This window comes from Rissa tridactyla, chromosome 2 (genome assembly GCF_028500815.1).
Source record: "Rissa tridactyla isolate bRisTri1 chromosome 2, bRisTri1.patW.cur.20221130, whole genome shotgun sequence".
NCBI lineage: Eukaryota > Metazoa > Chordata > Aves > Charadriiformes > Laridae > Rissa > Rissa tridactyla.
In genome coordinates, this window is record NC_071467.1 from 51,261,684 (window position 1) to 51,275,383 (window position 13,700).

At 40.2% G+C, this 13,700-nt stretch overlaps 1 protein-coding gene across 1 annotated transcript in view; it reads right to left on the reverse strand.

The window, feature by feature from the left end:
• Positions 1–4,968: 4,968 nt before the first annotated feature.
• TTC39C (tetratricopeptide repeat domain 39C) overlaps positions 4,969–13,700 on the reverse strand; it is a 40,798-nt gene continuing 32,066 nt past the window's right edge. The window contains exons 11-14 of the mRNA XM_054190470.1: positions 13,321–13,418; positions 12,346–12,450; positions 9,649–9,687; positions 4,969–8,999 (exon numbers count right to left, since the gene is read on the reverse strand). Coding sequence (XP_054046445.1) covers positions 8,910–8,999; positions 9,649–9,687; positions 12,346–12,450; positions 13,321–13,418 — 332 coding nt within the window. The 3' untranslated portion in view covers positions 4,969–8,909. The remainder of the gene's footprint in view (positions 9,000–9,648; positions 9,688–12,345; positions 12,451–13,320; positions 13,419–13,700) is intronic.

Here is a 13,700-nt window from a genome sequence, read left to right on the forward strand (position 1 = left end):
GCTTCCCGGGTTGCAGAGATGGAATGGTTTAAGGGGGGGTTGCTGCTTGCCTATCAATAAGGGGCTGGGAAAATCCGAGAGCACTGGTAGCACTTCAAAACCTAGGAATCATTAAGTTAGGAGCAGGTGATGGTGGTGATCCTGCAGTGATCCTGATCCTGCAGTGACGGCTACATTCTTATCTACTGCCCACGCACATTGTCACACTTACGGTTTAAAAGACTAAACCTTTTACGTTAAGCACATCACTAGTTAAATAGAAGCAAGTGCTTTCTGAAGAGGCCTGGCTTTTCAATAGCCTAGCACCAACATGCCTCTTCCACGTGACCAGATATGGACGGGATGCATCCCATAAAAAGTGAAAACTACTCACAACTATTTGGGTTGGAACATTGTCTCAAAATTTGTCAAAAGAACAAAGAGCAACTATCTTACCGCGAGCAACCTCAAACTTATGAACCAGTTCTGTTATATCCAGATCTGGATGCCCTGAAAACAGAAGCAGAAATCAAGCCTGAGCAGGACAGCACTCTCAAATAGCTCAGCTCTTCAGATGAAGCACCGGCAGGAACAAACCTTTTCGAAAGATGACAAGATCTTGGAAATAGAGAGCAAAAAAGTCGGCAATGTCATCCGGTTTGTCTTCCATGACAGCCCAGCTCACTCCCTCGAGCAGGATCTGGAGGCCATATGGAACGTGCTTGATCATTGAAGACTCCATCCTTGCCCACTCAAGCCGGCTTACAGTTTCTCATCTGTAGGAACAGAACCCCTCGGGTGAGTGTCTACCCTGCCCCGGTGTGAGGTGTCCATCGCCGGCAGCGTGATGGCCACTGCTCATCCCTTGCCGTGCCACCACCAACCCTCCTCCGCCCCACACCCCCCCCGGCCTCCGATCGCTCCTGTAACTTAGAGGGGGCTATTTACCGCTTGCCATGACCAAATCCTTTATTCCCGCTTCTGCACCTTTAGGCAGCAGGAGGCACGGCCGTGGGGGGGGGAGCAGCCAACTGTGGAACCGCCACGTGAACTCAAACCCACGCCCTGAATTCCCCGTTTTTAAAGATAAAACCCACCAAAGCGCCCCGCGATGCGCCAGAAAAGCCGTTCGTGTTCAAGCAGAGAGTTCACAGGACACGTCTTCCTCCGTCTTCCTCCATCCCCTCCGCCACCTGCCCGCTCCCGGCCTCCCCCTGCGGCTCCCGCTGCCCCCACGCGCCACCCGGGGGCTGCCGCGCCCAGCGGGGGGGGGGGGGGGGGCGGCGTGACGTCACAGTGCCCGCGCAAGGGCAGCGCCCAGGTTGGGAGCCGGCAGCGGCTGCGCTCCGGCGTTACCGCTCGTCGCGGGGAAGCATTAACGCAAGGAGCGGGAGGCGAAATTACACGATTAAAATCGACAGCCGGCAGAGCGCCGTCTGCGGCCGGGTGACGCCGCCACCCCCAGAACGGTTCGGGTTGGAAGGGACCTTAAAGATCACCCAGTTCCAAGCCCCTGCCCTGGGCTGGGACACCTCCTGCTAGGCCAGGCTGCTCAGAGCCCCATCAGGGAGGGCTTTTCTCCTGCAACGAACACCTTCTCATTATCACACAAGAACCAGTCCATTTAATGGACGGGACCGTTTGAGCACAACTCTGTAATCCTTTTAATAACATACTTTGAGACCCAAGCACGGTGTCGTGGCTGCCGCTGCTCGGGACAAGCGGCACAAGGGCTGTGAGGGCAAGGCCCAGCACCCGCGCCCCATGAGCTGCTGCATGTCCTCCCTTCCCAACGCTGCTGTGAAACCCGTTCCCATCTTCTGCCGCCGCTGACTTGCCTTCAACCAGCAGAACCCACAGCACAGGCAGAACCCCTCTGAGGACGTGTTTCACCCTTGCCAAAAACACCCGTTTTCCTCACCGGCAGCAGGCAGCCGAACCAGAGAGGTTTCTTCCTGGCAGAGTGTAACTTTGTGCTCAGTCTCGGGCTATGGTGACTTCCCACGATCTGAGGCTGCAACCTGCAGAGAGCAGAACGGTGGCAGCCACATCCCTCCCAGCCCCCTGACCACCCCCGGGGTCACTGCCTGGCCTTTTAAGAGAGGTGACATACAACACCCAAGGGACTTAAATCCACACAACAGACTGCAAAATACAGCACCTGAGAAGCGATGTTCTGTGGTGACCTCTGGCAGGAGCTCAGAGCAAACGACTGGGGACCGTAACCTCTTCAGCCGCAGCAGTTACACCCAAAAAGGAACGAGGATATTCCTTAATATGGCTCTGTTCATACGGCAGAACCTTATGGCTGCGAGGGCAAAACTTGAAACAAACCTCAGCAGCCCCAGGGAGAGCATTTGCTTTCCAGTACACGTTTTCAGTGGGTACATGCAAGATCATTTTCTGTTCAAATAAAACAGGCACAAAAAAGGTAACTGTACAGTGCCGTCTTTTCAAGGCTACCGCTACCTGTGTTTCTGAGGATCACGAAGGCAGGAAGATCATGGGGGCAAGCCATGATCAAGAGTCTGCTGTGGGATAAAAACCTTTATCCATCAATAATGCTACAGCTCAGTCTTCATCAAAGTTGGAAAACCATCATCTACCTACCCGCTCTTGCATTCCTAGATGTCTGCATCTCTACAAAATCCCGAGGGGAATTCCAGCAGCACTGAAGATTTAAGACTCAAGTGTCATTGCTGCTAAAGCATTTAGACTACCTACAATAGCTTCCCTTAATAAGTAACATAGTCTTAATAGGTCATTCAAAATTAACAGAATATTATACCACTTCCAAGTTTGTTGAAACATACTGGAAAGTGTGTTAAAGGTAAACTCACCACAAAACGCTTCTGCCATAAAAGAATCCTTAGAAAGTAATTTCTCATTAAGAAAACTTCTCACAATAGCTCATCAGTCCTGGAGAGCGACAACACAGACTAGAATATTAAAAAAGTTAAAATACGAATATACTAAGACTTATGAAATTAGGAAGAACAGCTTTCCTATAGAAAGAATAGGATATACTTCAAGAATATACATAAGGACTATAAAACATAATTTCTGGAGTCAGAATAGTAATCTGAAGTCTAGATTTCTTTATGGAGAGCATACGGAAGCAACAGGACTTCAGAGAGGCATTAAACATACCTGGGTGCAAAGACGGGCACGTGGTTACTTTGAAGCCATCCTCAATGAATACAGATCAGAAGGTAACTTGGAAATTTGTTTCTTTTGAAAACTTTCAAAATTCTAGGTCTGCAAAGCTCTGCACAGCAAATGTTTCAAATATGTACAAGTGCAGACATCATAAACCACAGAAAAATTTATTATCAGAGATAACAGAACATAGGCACAAACCTCCTTAAATATTTAGAAAGGCTTCAGGCCCTAACATAAAAGCATGTCTGTCTGAGACTTAAGACAGGAAGAAGCATGTCTGGAAACTAATTCACCGTGTTGGAACTTGAATGCTGTTCTTGGAAGCCATTTAGAGTAAATCCATCATACAAAGTGTACCAGCTACTCTGCTAAAACCTGTCGCCCTTTGGCCCCAGACTGAAGAGCCCGTCAGCCTAAGAGCAGTTTGCCCAACTGAAGGTTGCCCCATCTGCAGAAGTCATAGCTTCCAGACAATGTTAAGGTCTTAGAAGACAGAGACTGGACAGAAGTTCAGCAAATGAAGGTCCCAGATAAGGTTTAGATATTAGGAAAAATTTTTACACTGAAAGGGTTATTAGCATTGGAACAGGCTGCCCAGGGAAGCGGTGGAATCGTCATCCCTGGAGGTATTTAAAAGACAGGTAGACGTGGTGCTTGGCAACATGGTTTAGTGACGGTTTTTGTCAGAGTTAGGCTGACGGTTGGTCTCGGTGATCGGAAAGGTCCCTTCCAACCTAGGCAATCCTATGATTCTATAAGCTGTATTTTTTGATCAAAAAAAGGATCAGGTCATTCACTAGATAGTTCACAACAGGTTAATGAATGACACTGTTTGGGGGTTTTTTTTTTTGTTTGTTTGTTTTTAAACTTGCATTCTCTTTCAAAGCTTTAGCTGAACAGGCAGGAGGACTTGCGTTTTTTGCAAGCACCATCTTTGTGTTTCTACCTGCCAGCGACTGCAGTCGAATTCTAAGTGGGGGTTTGCATTCATACACAAAAATCTCCACGAAAACCTTCCTGCTTTTCCTACCAAAGGCATAAAATACTGTTTTTACTTAAGATATCTTTGTGCGCATCTCTGACTCTCTTTGTCTTCCACTTTGTTGGGGCCTTTGCTAACAAGCGAGAAGTATCTGTCCCAGCAGCACAATTATCTTCTTTCAGTACAGTAAACATACTGCTTTTAGTGAAAGGCTGGGAGGCATCTGTTACATAAATGGTTTTGCTTGGCAATGTCTGACAATCTCTCTCTCCCTCCCTTCACCTCTCAAATATTCAGCTCAAACAAGGTTGGTTGGTTTGGTTTTTTTCCTCTCTAAACCTCTTCCCCTGGGAGCCCTTCTGTGCATCTCCTATAGATAAGCACAGCTTGCCAAAAAATGACTGAAAACCACTGAGGACCGTCCTGTCCTAGGCTGCGCTTAGCAGACTACTTAGAATACCATCTTGGAAGAAAGTCACATCAAAAGATAAACAGCATTTTGGAAAAAGCAGCAATGAAAAAATTAGGGGTAACAGTAAGAAAACTGAACACGAACTCCCCATGGTTAAAACACAGGGGCTAAATAGGTCATGAAAATCTCGGGTAATTGAGCAGAGAGATTCTGAGCAGAAGCAGGGAGGCAATCTGCAACTTTAACGTGCACCTACCCCAGTAACCTATGCCGGGTCCAGTTCTAGGGTCCAAATGTACATTAAAAAAAAGTGGTCAAAAATAGAAATAATTCAGTATTTAGCTCTGGAAAGCTTGCCTCAAGCTCAATTTCTTACTCTTGTAAGAAAGTGGAGTGGGGCTGGGGAGTGGGAATATCACTTTTTGGCATTTACTAACAATGGGACACTTCTATAACTGTCTAATTGAAAAAGTTTTGAAGTTCAGGGAAAGTACAGATTTGCAACATCGTGACAAAGTTAGGCCTTTTGTAAAAGAACTCAATTTCTTTTTTACAGTGGATCTTGTACACTAGTTAATTTCATAAAAGAATTTGCTTTGGCATCGTATATGGCTACAGATAACTCAGTGTAGAAACAGCAAGCTCTCTTGCTTTGTGAATGTCTGTCTAGAATACCATATTTTAATCGTTCTTTAGTCAAAATGAACTAGAACTGGAACTTGTCTGTATATTCCCTTCTTTTGTAAAGTCCAGTTTTCCAGATGAAAGCAGTTTTTGAAGCAGTATTTACGAGCTCACCTCAAAATATTCGAATGCAAGACAATATTGCATAAGCATCTATTCAAACCGTAATTAGCAGAGAAACAATTCCCTCTCCTGTCTTTTTTTTCCTAAATTCCTAATTTATATAAAACAATTTGTCCTACAGTTCCTTCAGGATGAAGGATCAGAGTCAATATACCCGTACTTCTTACTCCTAAACTTCAGTGGAGCCTGCCGTTTGTGCTCCAGGCTGCCTGCAGAGCCCCAGCGGATCCAAGCAGAGGAGTGCTGGCTGCCCCGATGCCACTGGCTGCCCCGTTGCCTTAAAGGACAGCTAAGTATAAATTTATTTCTTAACATTAAGCTTTAATAAACACTTGTTTGGGACTGCGTAATTTTTCACGAGAGAGATTTTCATGATTGCTACCACTGTTAGTATTTTGTAGCGATGACCGGAAAGGGAATTTGGGTGTTGTTTATAGGCCACCCTGCTTTCACGCCACCGCTAGGTTCAATTAGCACCCTTGTATACAGCCCTACGCCAACCTAACGCTTGCTCCTGTTCAAACTGCAAACAGTTACAGAGCAATTTTTTTAAACACGAGTACGATCAATTGTTGGAAAGACAATCAGATTGTTGTAAACTGAAAAGCAATTCAATACAACATTTGGGGAATTTTATTTAAGAATAAAGCATAACTAGAATATGAAACAAGCATTCAAAGTCAGAGAGAGAAGAAATTAAAGTGCTTGCTTTAGAGTAAATCAGAAACATTTTTTCAAAGGTGTAGGAATACAGCAAATACAATTGTGTGTGTTTCTTTTTCTTTAATGAAGAACAAGTAAATTTGATGTCTTAAAAATGCATCTTAAACCTCGTTCACTCTACGGTTGATATCACATGACACACGTAACTCGGTTTCTAAACCAGGAGACCGTAATTATACTGGAAGAACAAAGGCTGAGGTAATTGCTGACTAGGAAACTCTGTTACAGAATCACTTGACATGCCAGAAGTTTTCCCAATACTTGCTATCATCTTGTTCAGGAGGCCACCAATTAAAAGACAAATTCGAGGAGCAAGGGAACAAAACTCATGTTTGCGCTTCTTTTAATTTTACTCAGAAATATAAAAGTGCAAGTTCTGTAAATTGACAACATTTACAGTACGTCACAATAAATATGCCACCTTGTGACATCTAAAAATTCTAGTTATTTATTTGAAATGAGTCATATTGAGATAAAAACTGCATCAACATCAACAAAAATACCTGACCCGGTAAAGATAGTCTTAACATATTAACTAGCAAGATGCATATTCCATTATTGCTATTAGACCATGCCTCCGAGTTCCAAAGTATAAAAACTGATCAGTTTACACAAAATACAGTTGAAATTTTTCTCATCACAGGCATGATCTAACATAAAAAAGAATTTTGACATTTACAATGTAGGAGACTCTCCTACGAGGGGAGGAAAAAAAAAAATCATTAATATAGAAACAGATAGTTCTATTTCAGTGATGATTCGCTAAATTCACAGAAAAGCTGCAATTTGCACAGAGTTAAACTGTTATACGAATATATAGTGTCTTTCCATACCCACTCCTGGCCTGGTGAGAACAACAGGCCTTTTAGTAAATTTACTACAATTTGCTAGCTACCTCCAAGTATGTAGACCCTAGATATCCCAACACAAATCGCATGCAGGTGCTTTGTGTCCTGAACAGCCTAGTCTCACATTATATTTAAGCAGTGTACTTAAATGAAATTTTGTCAGTAACTGTACCGTTTCTAGCTATTTACCCTGAATGGACTGTGTTGCTGATTGCAAAACATTAAAAGTCAGATAGGACAAAATAAGATTTCAAGTACATTAAAGCCCATTTTTAAAATCATTATTTGAATTCTAAGTAGTCACTATATATACAATATATTATTTTTTTAGTCAATACTTATTTGGATTGACCAAATAAGGTTGAACACTCGTTTATGACTCAATATTACTGTCAAAGTGGAATAAAAAAAACCCCACAGTGTACAATATGTAACACACCTAGATTATAGAAAAATAAAACTGCTTTTTTAAGAGTTAAGAGTCTCTCATCTTCTTCAGGAACTGCAACAGAAGCGTTTAACTGCTCTAGGAATGCCTTTCATAGCAGGAACTGTGTATTTCTAGAGAGAAATAAAAGTGTCTCAACCGTTTCATTTGACCTACCAAATAGGATTTTACTTTTTCCTCCATATCAGTCTTGCTTTAGATACAACCTCAAAAGCAAATCAATGAAGGTTAGGTGTGGGCAAGGTCTAAAGCTTTGGCAACGTATTCTACAAAAAAAGTAAGAAAAAGAAAAAGTTTAAGCTAAGGAACTGTTTAAGGCAACCTGACCAAAGTAAAGATAAGGCTTTTGGATAACTATTTCCAAGGATATCCAGTTTTCTTAGCTTTGCAAAGTAACATAATTCAACTAACTTTCTGGTCAGATTTCCATTCATAAACTTCTATTAAAAAAAAATTACCTTCCTGGAACATGATATTAACTGAATATAAAACATAAGGAGATACTACATATTACAGACAATGGTAAAAAAAGCTATAGATAAGCACACAGATGGCCAAGTATTAAAAATTATATGGTCATGATAAAAGTTTTAATCTCTCTGAGGTATTTCAATATCTTAACATCACAGGTTTGGAATACCATACAGAGACTTAGGATATCGTGGTATTGGTATAACTACTGAAATGGGTTTTTGGTTTTGTGTTTTGGTTGGTTAATTTTTTTAATACCTTTAAAGGTCACTGCTATAAAGACTCAACAGCTTGAATGAAAAATACGTAAAACTACTGTATCTGGCCTAAGTACTCTAACATAATATGCAGAACATTAAGAGCAGAAATGAGAACTGCCCACACTGTAACGGCGTGTCAAAAAAAGTATGTGGCTGGAATGTACCAGAAGCAGAGATCCTAAATATTGACATAATTTACATCACAAGTATGAGCTGGGTTGGGAGGGAAGGAATGAAGAAGAGGAAGGGGATGCAAGGTTTAAAATTCACACATTAGTCATCATGAAGTCATTGACATAAGCCACTAAAATTTAGTACGATCCGCTTTTTGTGGCCAAACAGTTTTCTTCCTCCTGTGTATTGGCTACTGCCTGAAGAAGGAAAAAGTGTTGTGACCATTCCCAACGTGAACTTTTACACCAATTACTTTTATTGTATTTTTCTAATCAAAACAGAAGTCCTCCCCTTGACACATTTTAGATCTAGATCTATTTTAAAAGGTAATATTGTTGAAGTAAATCATGTGTGCTTATTTAGGCTCACCCACAAAGTTACAAGCAATTATGTTCAGCTTGGTCTAAACAAATTAAAAACTGAAGAGTTAAAAACACAAGGTCACTTAACCTTCTTCCTGGTTGATTTACTTTTAGTTCAAATTGTAATAATTTATTAAGCCATCCCAACTCTGACCATACTAGGAAAATGTGTCTGGCACAAGTGGTTTTCAGAAGAAAAGCTGGTCTTCCCAACAGCTTTTTCTTCTGCTTCATCTTAAAGTGCAGAAACTGTGGGAAAGGATAACATGACTTCCTGTCCGTCACTGTGGAACTACTTCCCTTAGAGAGGCTAAGGCTGCGTGTATGCGGACGTGCAATCTGTTCTCGAAGTCGTAGCCAGTAAATTCCTCCTGGGGGAAAAAGTAAAAAAAAGCATGTAACTATCAGCCTCCTTCACTTTATGATATGAAGATAATTTTACTCCTAACGCTTAAGAAGTCACATTACAAAACGGACCACAGAAAAGGTGGTCAGGAGAACTGGAGACTCCATGTTGCAATATCCCCACGTTACCCAAAGCAACAAAATTACAGAAATTCCAAGTTGGGTAAAGAGACCAGAAAGCTTCCATTTCCAACACGTTGTTCAGATCCCACGTAGTTGAACAGCACGTGCAAAGTTCTGAAAGTCCAAAAGCTCCAGAAAATCCCAACATGTCCAAAGCAGGAACCAGTTCGAACAGACAAGCAGTAGAGAGTTGTCACTTTCAAGCTTTCTGTAGCCAAATCTTAGTTGAAAAACTTGGCAAGGTCCTAACACTCCAGGAGAGGTCACTAATGTGGGCTCTGTGCTATGACTGACCTAGAAATGAGTATCTACATAACATACATAAATGTGCACCATATACGATAATGAATATCTACATAATAGTGCTGTAGGTTATAGGTGAGGGATACCAACACCTACCATCCACACCCTCTGCCCCAACCCCCCCAAAACCACAACTTCTCAAATGCCCGCATCTCAGAAAGATAAATTTGGAAGTGTCTTAGTTTTTACCTTGGCTTGGAGAAGTAAGGTTTTGCCTCTTGGCACAGTCTACAAAAAGACAAACATTGCATTAGAAATGCATTGCAAATGTCACAGAAAATATCTGAAGTGTACGGCCTGGACAGTCTGGAATAGCATCTCTATCTTGAAAACAAGGTACCAAGCAAACAAAACCCTCTAAAATTAGGAAATTAGAAATACTAATGAGGCACCCAAGAAATGCAGTATTACGTATTTCTAGTCTTCTAGAGAAAAAGAGAAATTAGAGTTTTAAATGCAAATTGCTACTGATGACGGTGAGCTACAACAATGCACAGGGAAACAAATGAGGCTACAGACAGATGACTAATTGATCAATAGAGTAATTTTTGTTTCTTAACCAAAGTTTAAGCCATGTGTTTACAAAACAAGTTACTGGACTTTTAGCATTAAAAGATGTTTCAGAAATCTCAATTTCATGCTCTTCAGAAAAATATATGTATTTGCAGATTAGTATTTACTACTGAAAATCTCATGTTTTATTTCTTATCACACATTTTATTTTAAGCCTTATAAATAATCAACTGCCTAATAAGAGACAGAAAAATTAAGTTTTCTTATTCAAAATACATCTGAATATGAACATATGTACTCATAATGGTTGAATTACCTTCAGTGTCTAAGATATCTATAAGAAAATCTGTAAACTTCTTGACGTAACCATATCAGAATATTAAAGAACTTGATTACAACTAAGTTTAAAATAACAAAGATGATTCAGATGACATGGTAAATCAAACACGTAATTATGAGTAATTTCAAAGCAAAGTAAATTTAATATGCTTTTTATACTAAAATGCATATTCATATCTGCATCTGTTGCTCAGGTCTTTAATATGCTCAGCCTCTCAGGTAAACATGATTTATAAAATCCTGTTCCCTTCTCTTTCTTAACAATTACAGAGCTCTCTCACATGACACCTCATGTAGTAAGTGGAATTTTCTATAAGTAGCATCCACTCGCCTCTAATTCTGCCTCTTGCTTTTTCCCACCTCATCCCACTTTATTCAAGTCGAGCATCATTTACCTCCTCATTGTCTGAGTGCCACGAGAGGGAGTTTCCTGCACGTCCTTCACATACTAAGCGCTACCATAGCTTCTCAGTACAGCTACAAGCTGAGGCTTTTTCAGTTCTCAAACACTCAACATGAAGCACGTTCAGTTACTGTGTGCACATACTATATGTAAAGCAGGGAGGAAGGACAGACTGCTCCCACATTTGCAAAATCTTTGGATAACTTCACTACTGATCACACCTTTTTTTTTTTTTTTTTTAAGAGACATTTGACACGACCAAATTTAAATATGAATGTGGAAAAAAAAGGCAGTAGGAACATTACTGGACCCAGGCCTACCTACAGGGCTTCAGGGCACAGTTCATAGCACATCAGGGTTCTCAAAAAAGAACAATTATTTTCAAAAGCATTTCCTAATTTTGTCCTTTGTCATGACAATCACTTTTACTGAAAGATCTTCCTTTCTTTCCCTCTTTAAGGGGAAGGTTCAGCTCAGATGTTTAAATCTGACAAGACTAAAACCTCACCACTCCAAAATACCAACACATACAGCTTTAACAGAATTTAATGACTGAAATCACTTTAATTATACATCCCCTGCAGTGAAATAGTACGATAGTCTGAGTGCCCTCAGTCCACATAGGTTTCCAAGAGGAATCAATGTGTGAGACAAGGAAGATATCTGTCCTAAGACTGGGCATAAATAATCCCAAAGTAAAAAGACTTTTGACAAAACCCATGTTGTTCCAAATATAAGTTTGATCCTAAAAACATGGAGTTATTTTAGGAAGGCACCAAACTTATTTAGAGAGGATAACTACAGGTGATCTTTGAGCTTGAACAGTATCCAACAGGAAATTAAATATGTAAGCAAAGGATCCTAGGCGCTCGCCACACTAAATACTACCTGCAGACAGTAAGTTTCTGCCTACCCAAGGCATTCTTGCCAGGCCCCTGCTGCCACCAGCCAGAACACTAAGGCAAGTGAAGAGGCAGAGAGGTCTTTGCGTCTTGAGGGGTGACAGAAGTATTTCCATACCCCAGTATTGATATATACTCTTTCTGTGAGGCACATACGAAGAGAGAGAAAATAAAAAAAAAAAAGAAAAAAAAAGGGCATCCTGGCATGATCAGAGAGGTGAAAAGTGAAGTCCTTGCAGTGCTTTTTGAGGTAAAGTACCGAATAATAATCAAAACACTGTGGTGCTACACTCATTGAAATTCTTGCTTTACTGCTTACTGTAGGTTTACAGACATGTTCATTTTACTGCTGGAGAAAGACACCACCAATGGTCAGAAATGTAACAAGAAGAATAATACCAAAGAGTCATAGGCTCTGTTTTTTTTATGTAAAAATAAAACCCAGTAACAAAGCAAGTCATTGCATTTTTATCAGCAGATAATTTAGCTCCTCAAAATGTCCTTATAGCTCTCAGTATTGAAAAATTAAGATGATGTTACCTAAAACACACTGCATTTCTTGGTTTGCAATAAACCAAAGCAGTAAGTTTCTTCTATACAGTAGGTATAAAACATATTTTAATAACTTAACCTACATTATCACCTATAAATTTTGTTTCGTTGTTTGTATAGTGGTATGTTGATTCCCCATCCTAATTTTAAGAGATTAAAAATAGGTTACGCTATTACCTCTGGATTGTCTAGCAGAAGACAGCCAAGTTCATAGCAAGCATATGGCTGGACGTATAAGTTGTTTTGACGGCACAATTCATCTTTAGCAGCTCGCTGAAAGAACTATAAAAATTAAGGAAAAAAAAATAAGAAAGATGTCAATACACATTGACATTGACTATTTGATACTGTTCAACTTTAAACACTAGAAATTAGCTCAAAGATAAAATGAGAATATATTAAAAATTTCCACTGGCAGAGATTCTTTAAGCAAATATGCAGAGATTTTCACTGACACTACTGTATCAAGACAAAACTATTTGTTTGGATTTTTACCAATATATTGACTGTTTCACGAGTTTTCCAACTTCATATTGAAAAAATACTAGATCTAACGAGGAACTTTAACATCAGAGATTAAGTACCCGGATTATTTAAGATACGCTTGAGAGAAGCCGAAAAAAAAAGAAAAAAGATATAAAGCCAGCATGAGCTCCCTTGTTGCTTATGTGAACTGCGTTCTATAAAAAAACATTGTGCCTACACATCAAAGCCTGGAGCAGTGGCAAAATTATTTGGTATGTGCTAATAATCAAACCTCTCAGTGTCTAATAGGTGTGGAGGAAAAGCAGCAAACCCATGCTTTTGAAAGGTCAATTTCCAAGTTATTTTTTTAAGAAAGTTAAATCCAGTGGAGCCAAGAAGGTTTTCATTCTTCTTTACAGCTTCCCCTTAACTCTTGCTTCTACAAGCCACTTTAGCTACCACATTCATTCAACATAGCTTATTACTTTTACAACACAAAATATAATCAAGACATGCTGAACAGAAGATTTGAAAAGAACCTAGCACACTCTATTGGAATTAACAAGTATGATCCACAGCACTTAAAACTAATGGCTTGCTTAACACTCTTACCCAACAATATTTACTGTGTAATGGAACAGCTGATAAAATAGGATTAATGGTGTAAATTATCGTTTAACAACTTACCTGAACAGCATCTTCAGAATTTCCTAAGCATTTGTGTATGGCACCAAGAAGCAAATTCCTCAAACCAACAGCCGATGAATCATCAACATCCTGACAAGCTTAATGAAAAAATTCCAGTAAACAAACAAGATGGATTGAAATCCTTCCTTAGACAACAGTTGTGGTCTATGGTGACTTTTAGTCTGATGATTAAATTTAACCAGAAAAAGGAGATAGTAGTAACATGAATATAAATCAAAGTTAATTTGGTTTCTTTTAAATACAGCCCATTTTGTATAAACCTCATCAAGCAATCTGTCACTCATGAGAACAATTCCTAACAGGAATGAGTGGGCTGACGCCAAAGGCAGTTGGTGATTCTTCTCAGAAGAGGAGGAGAA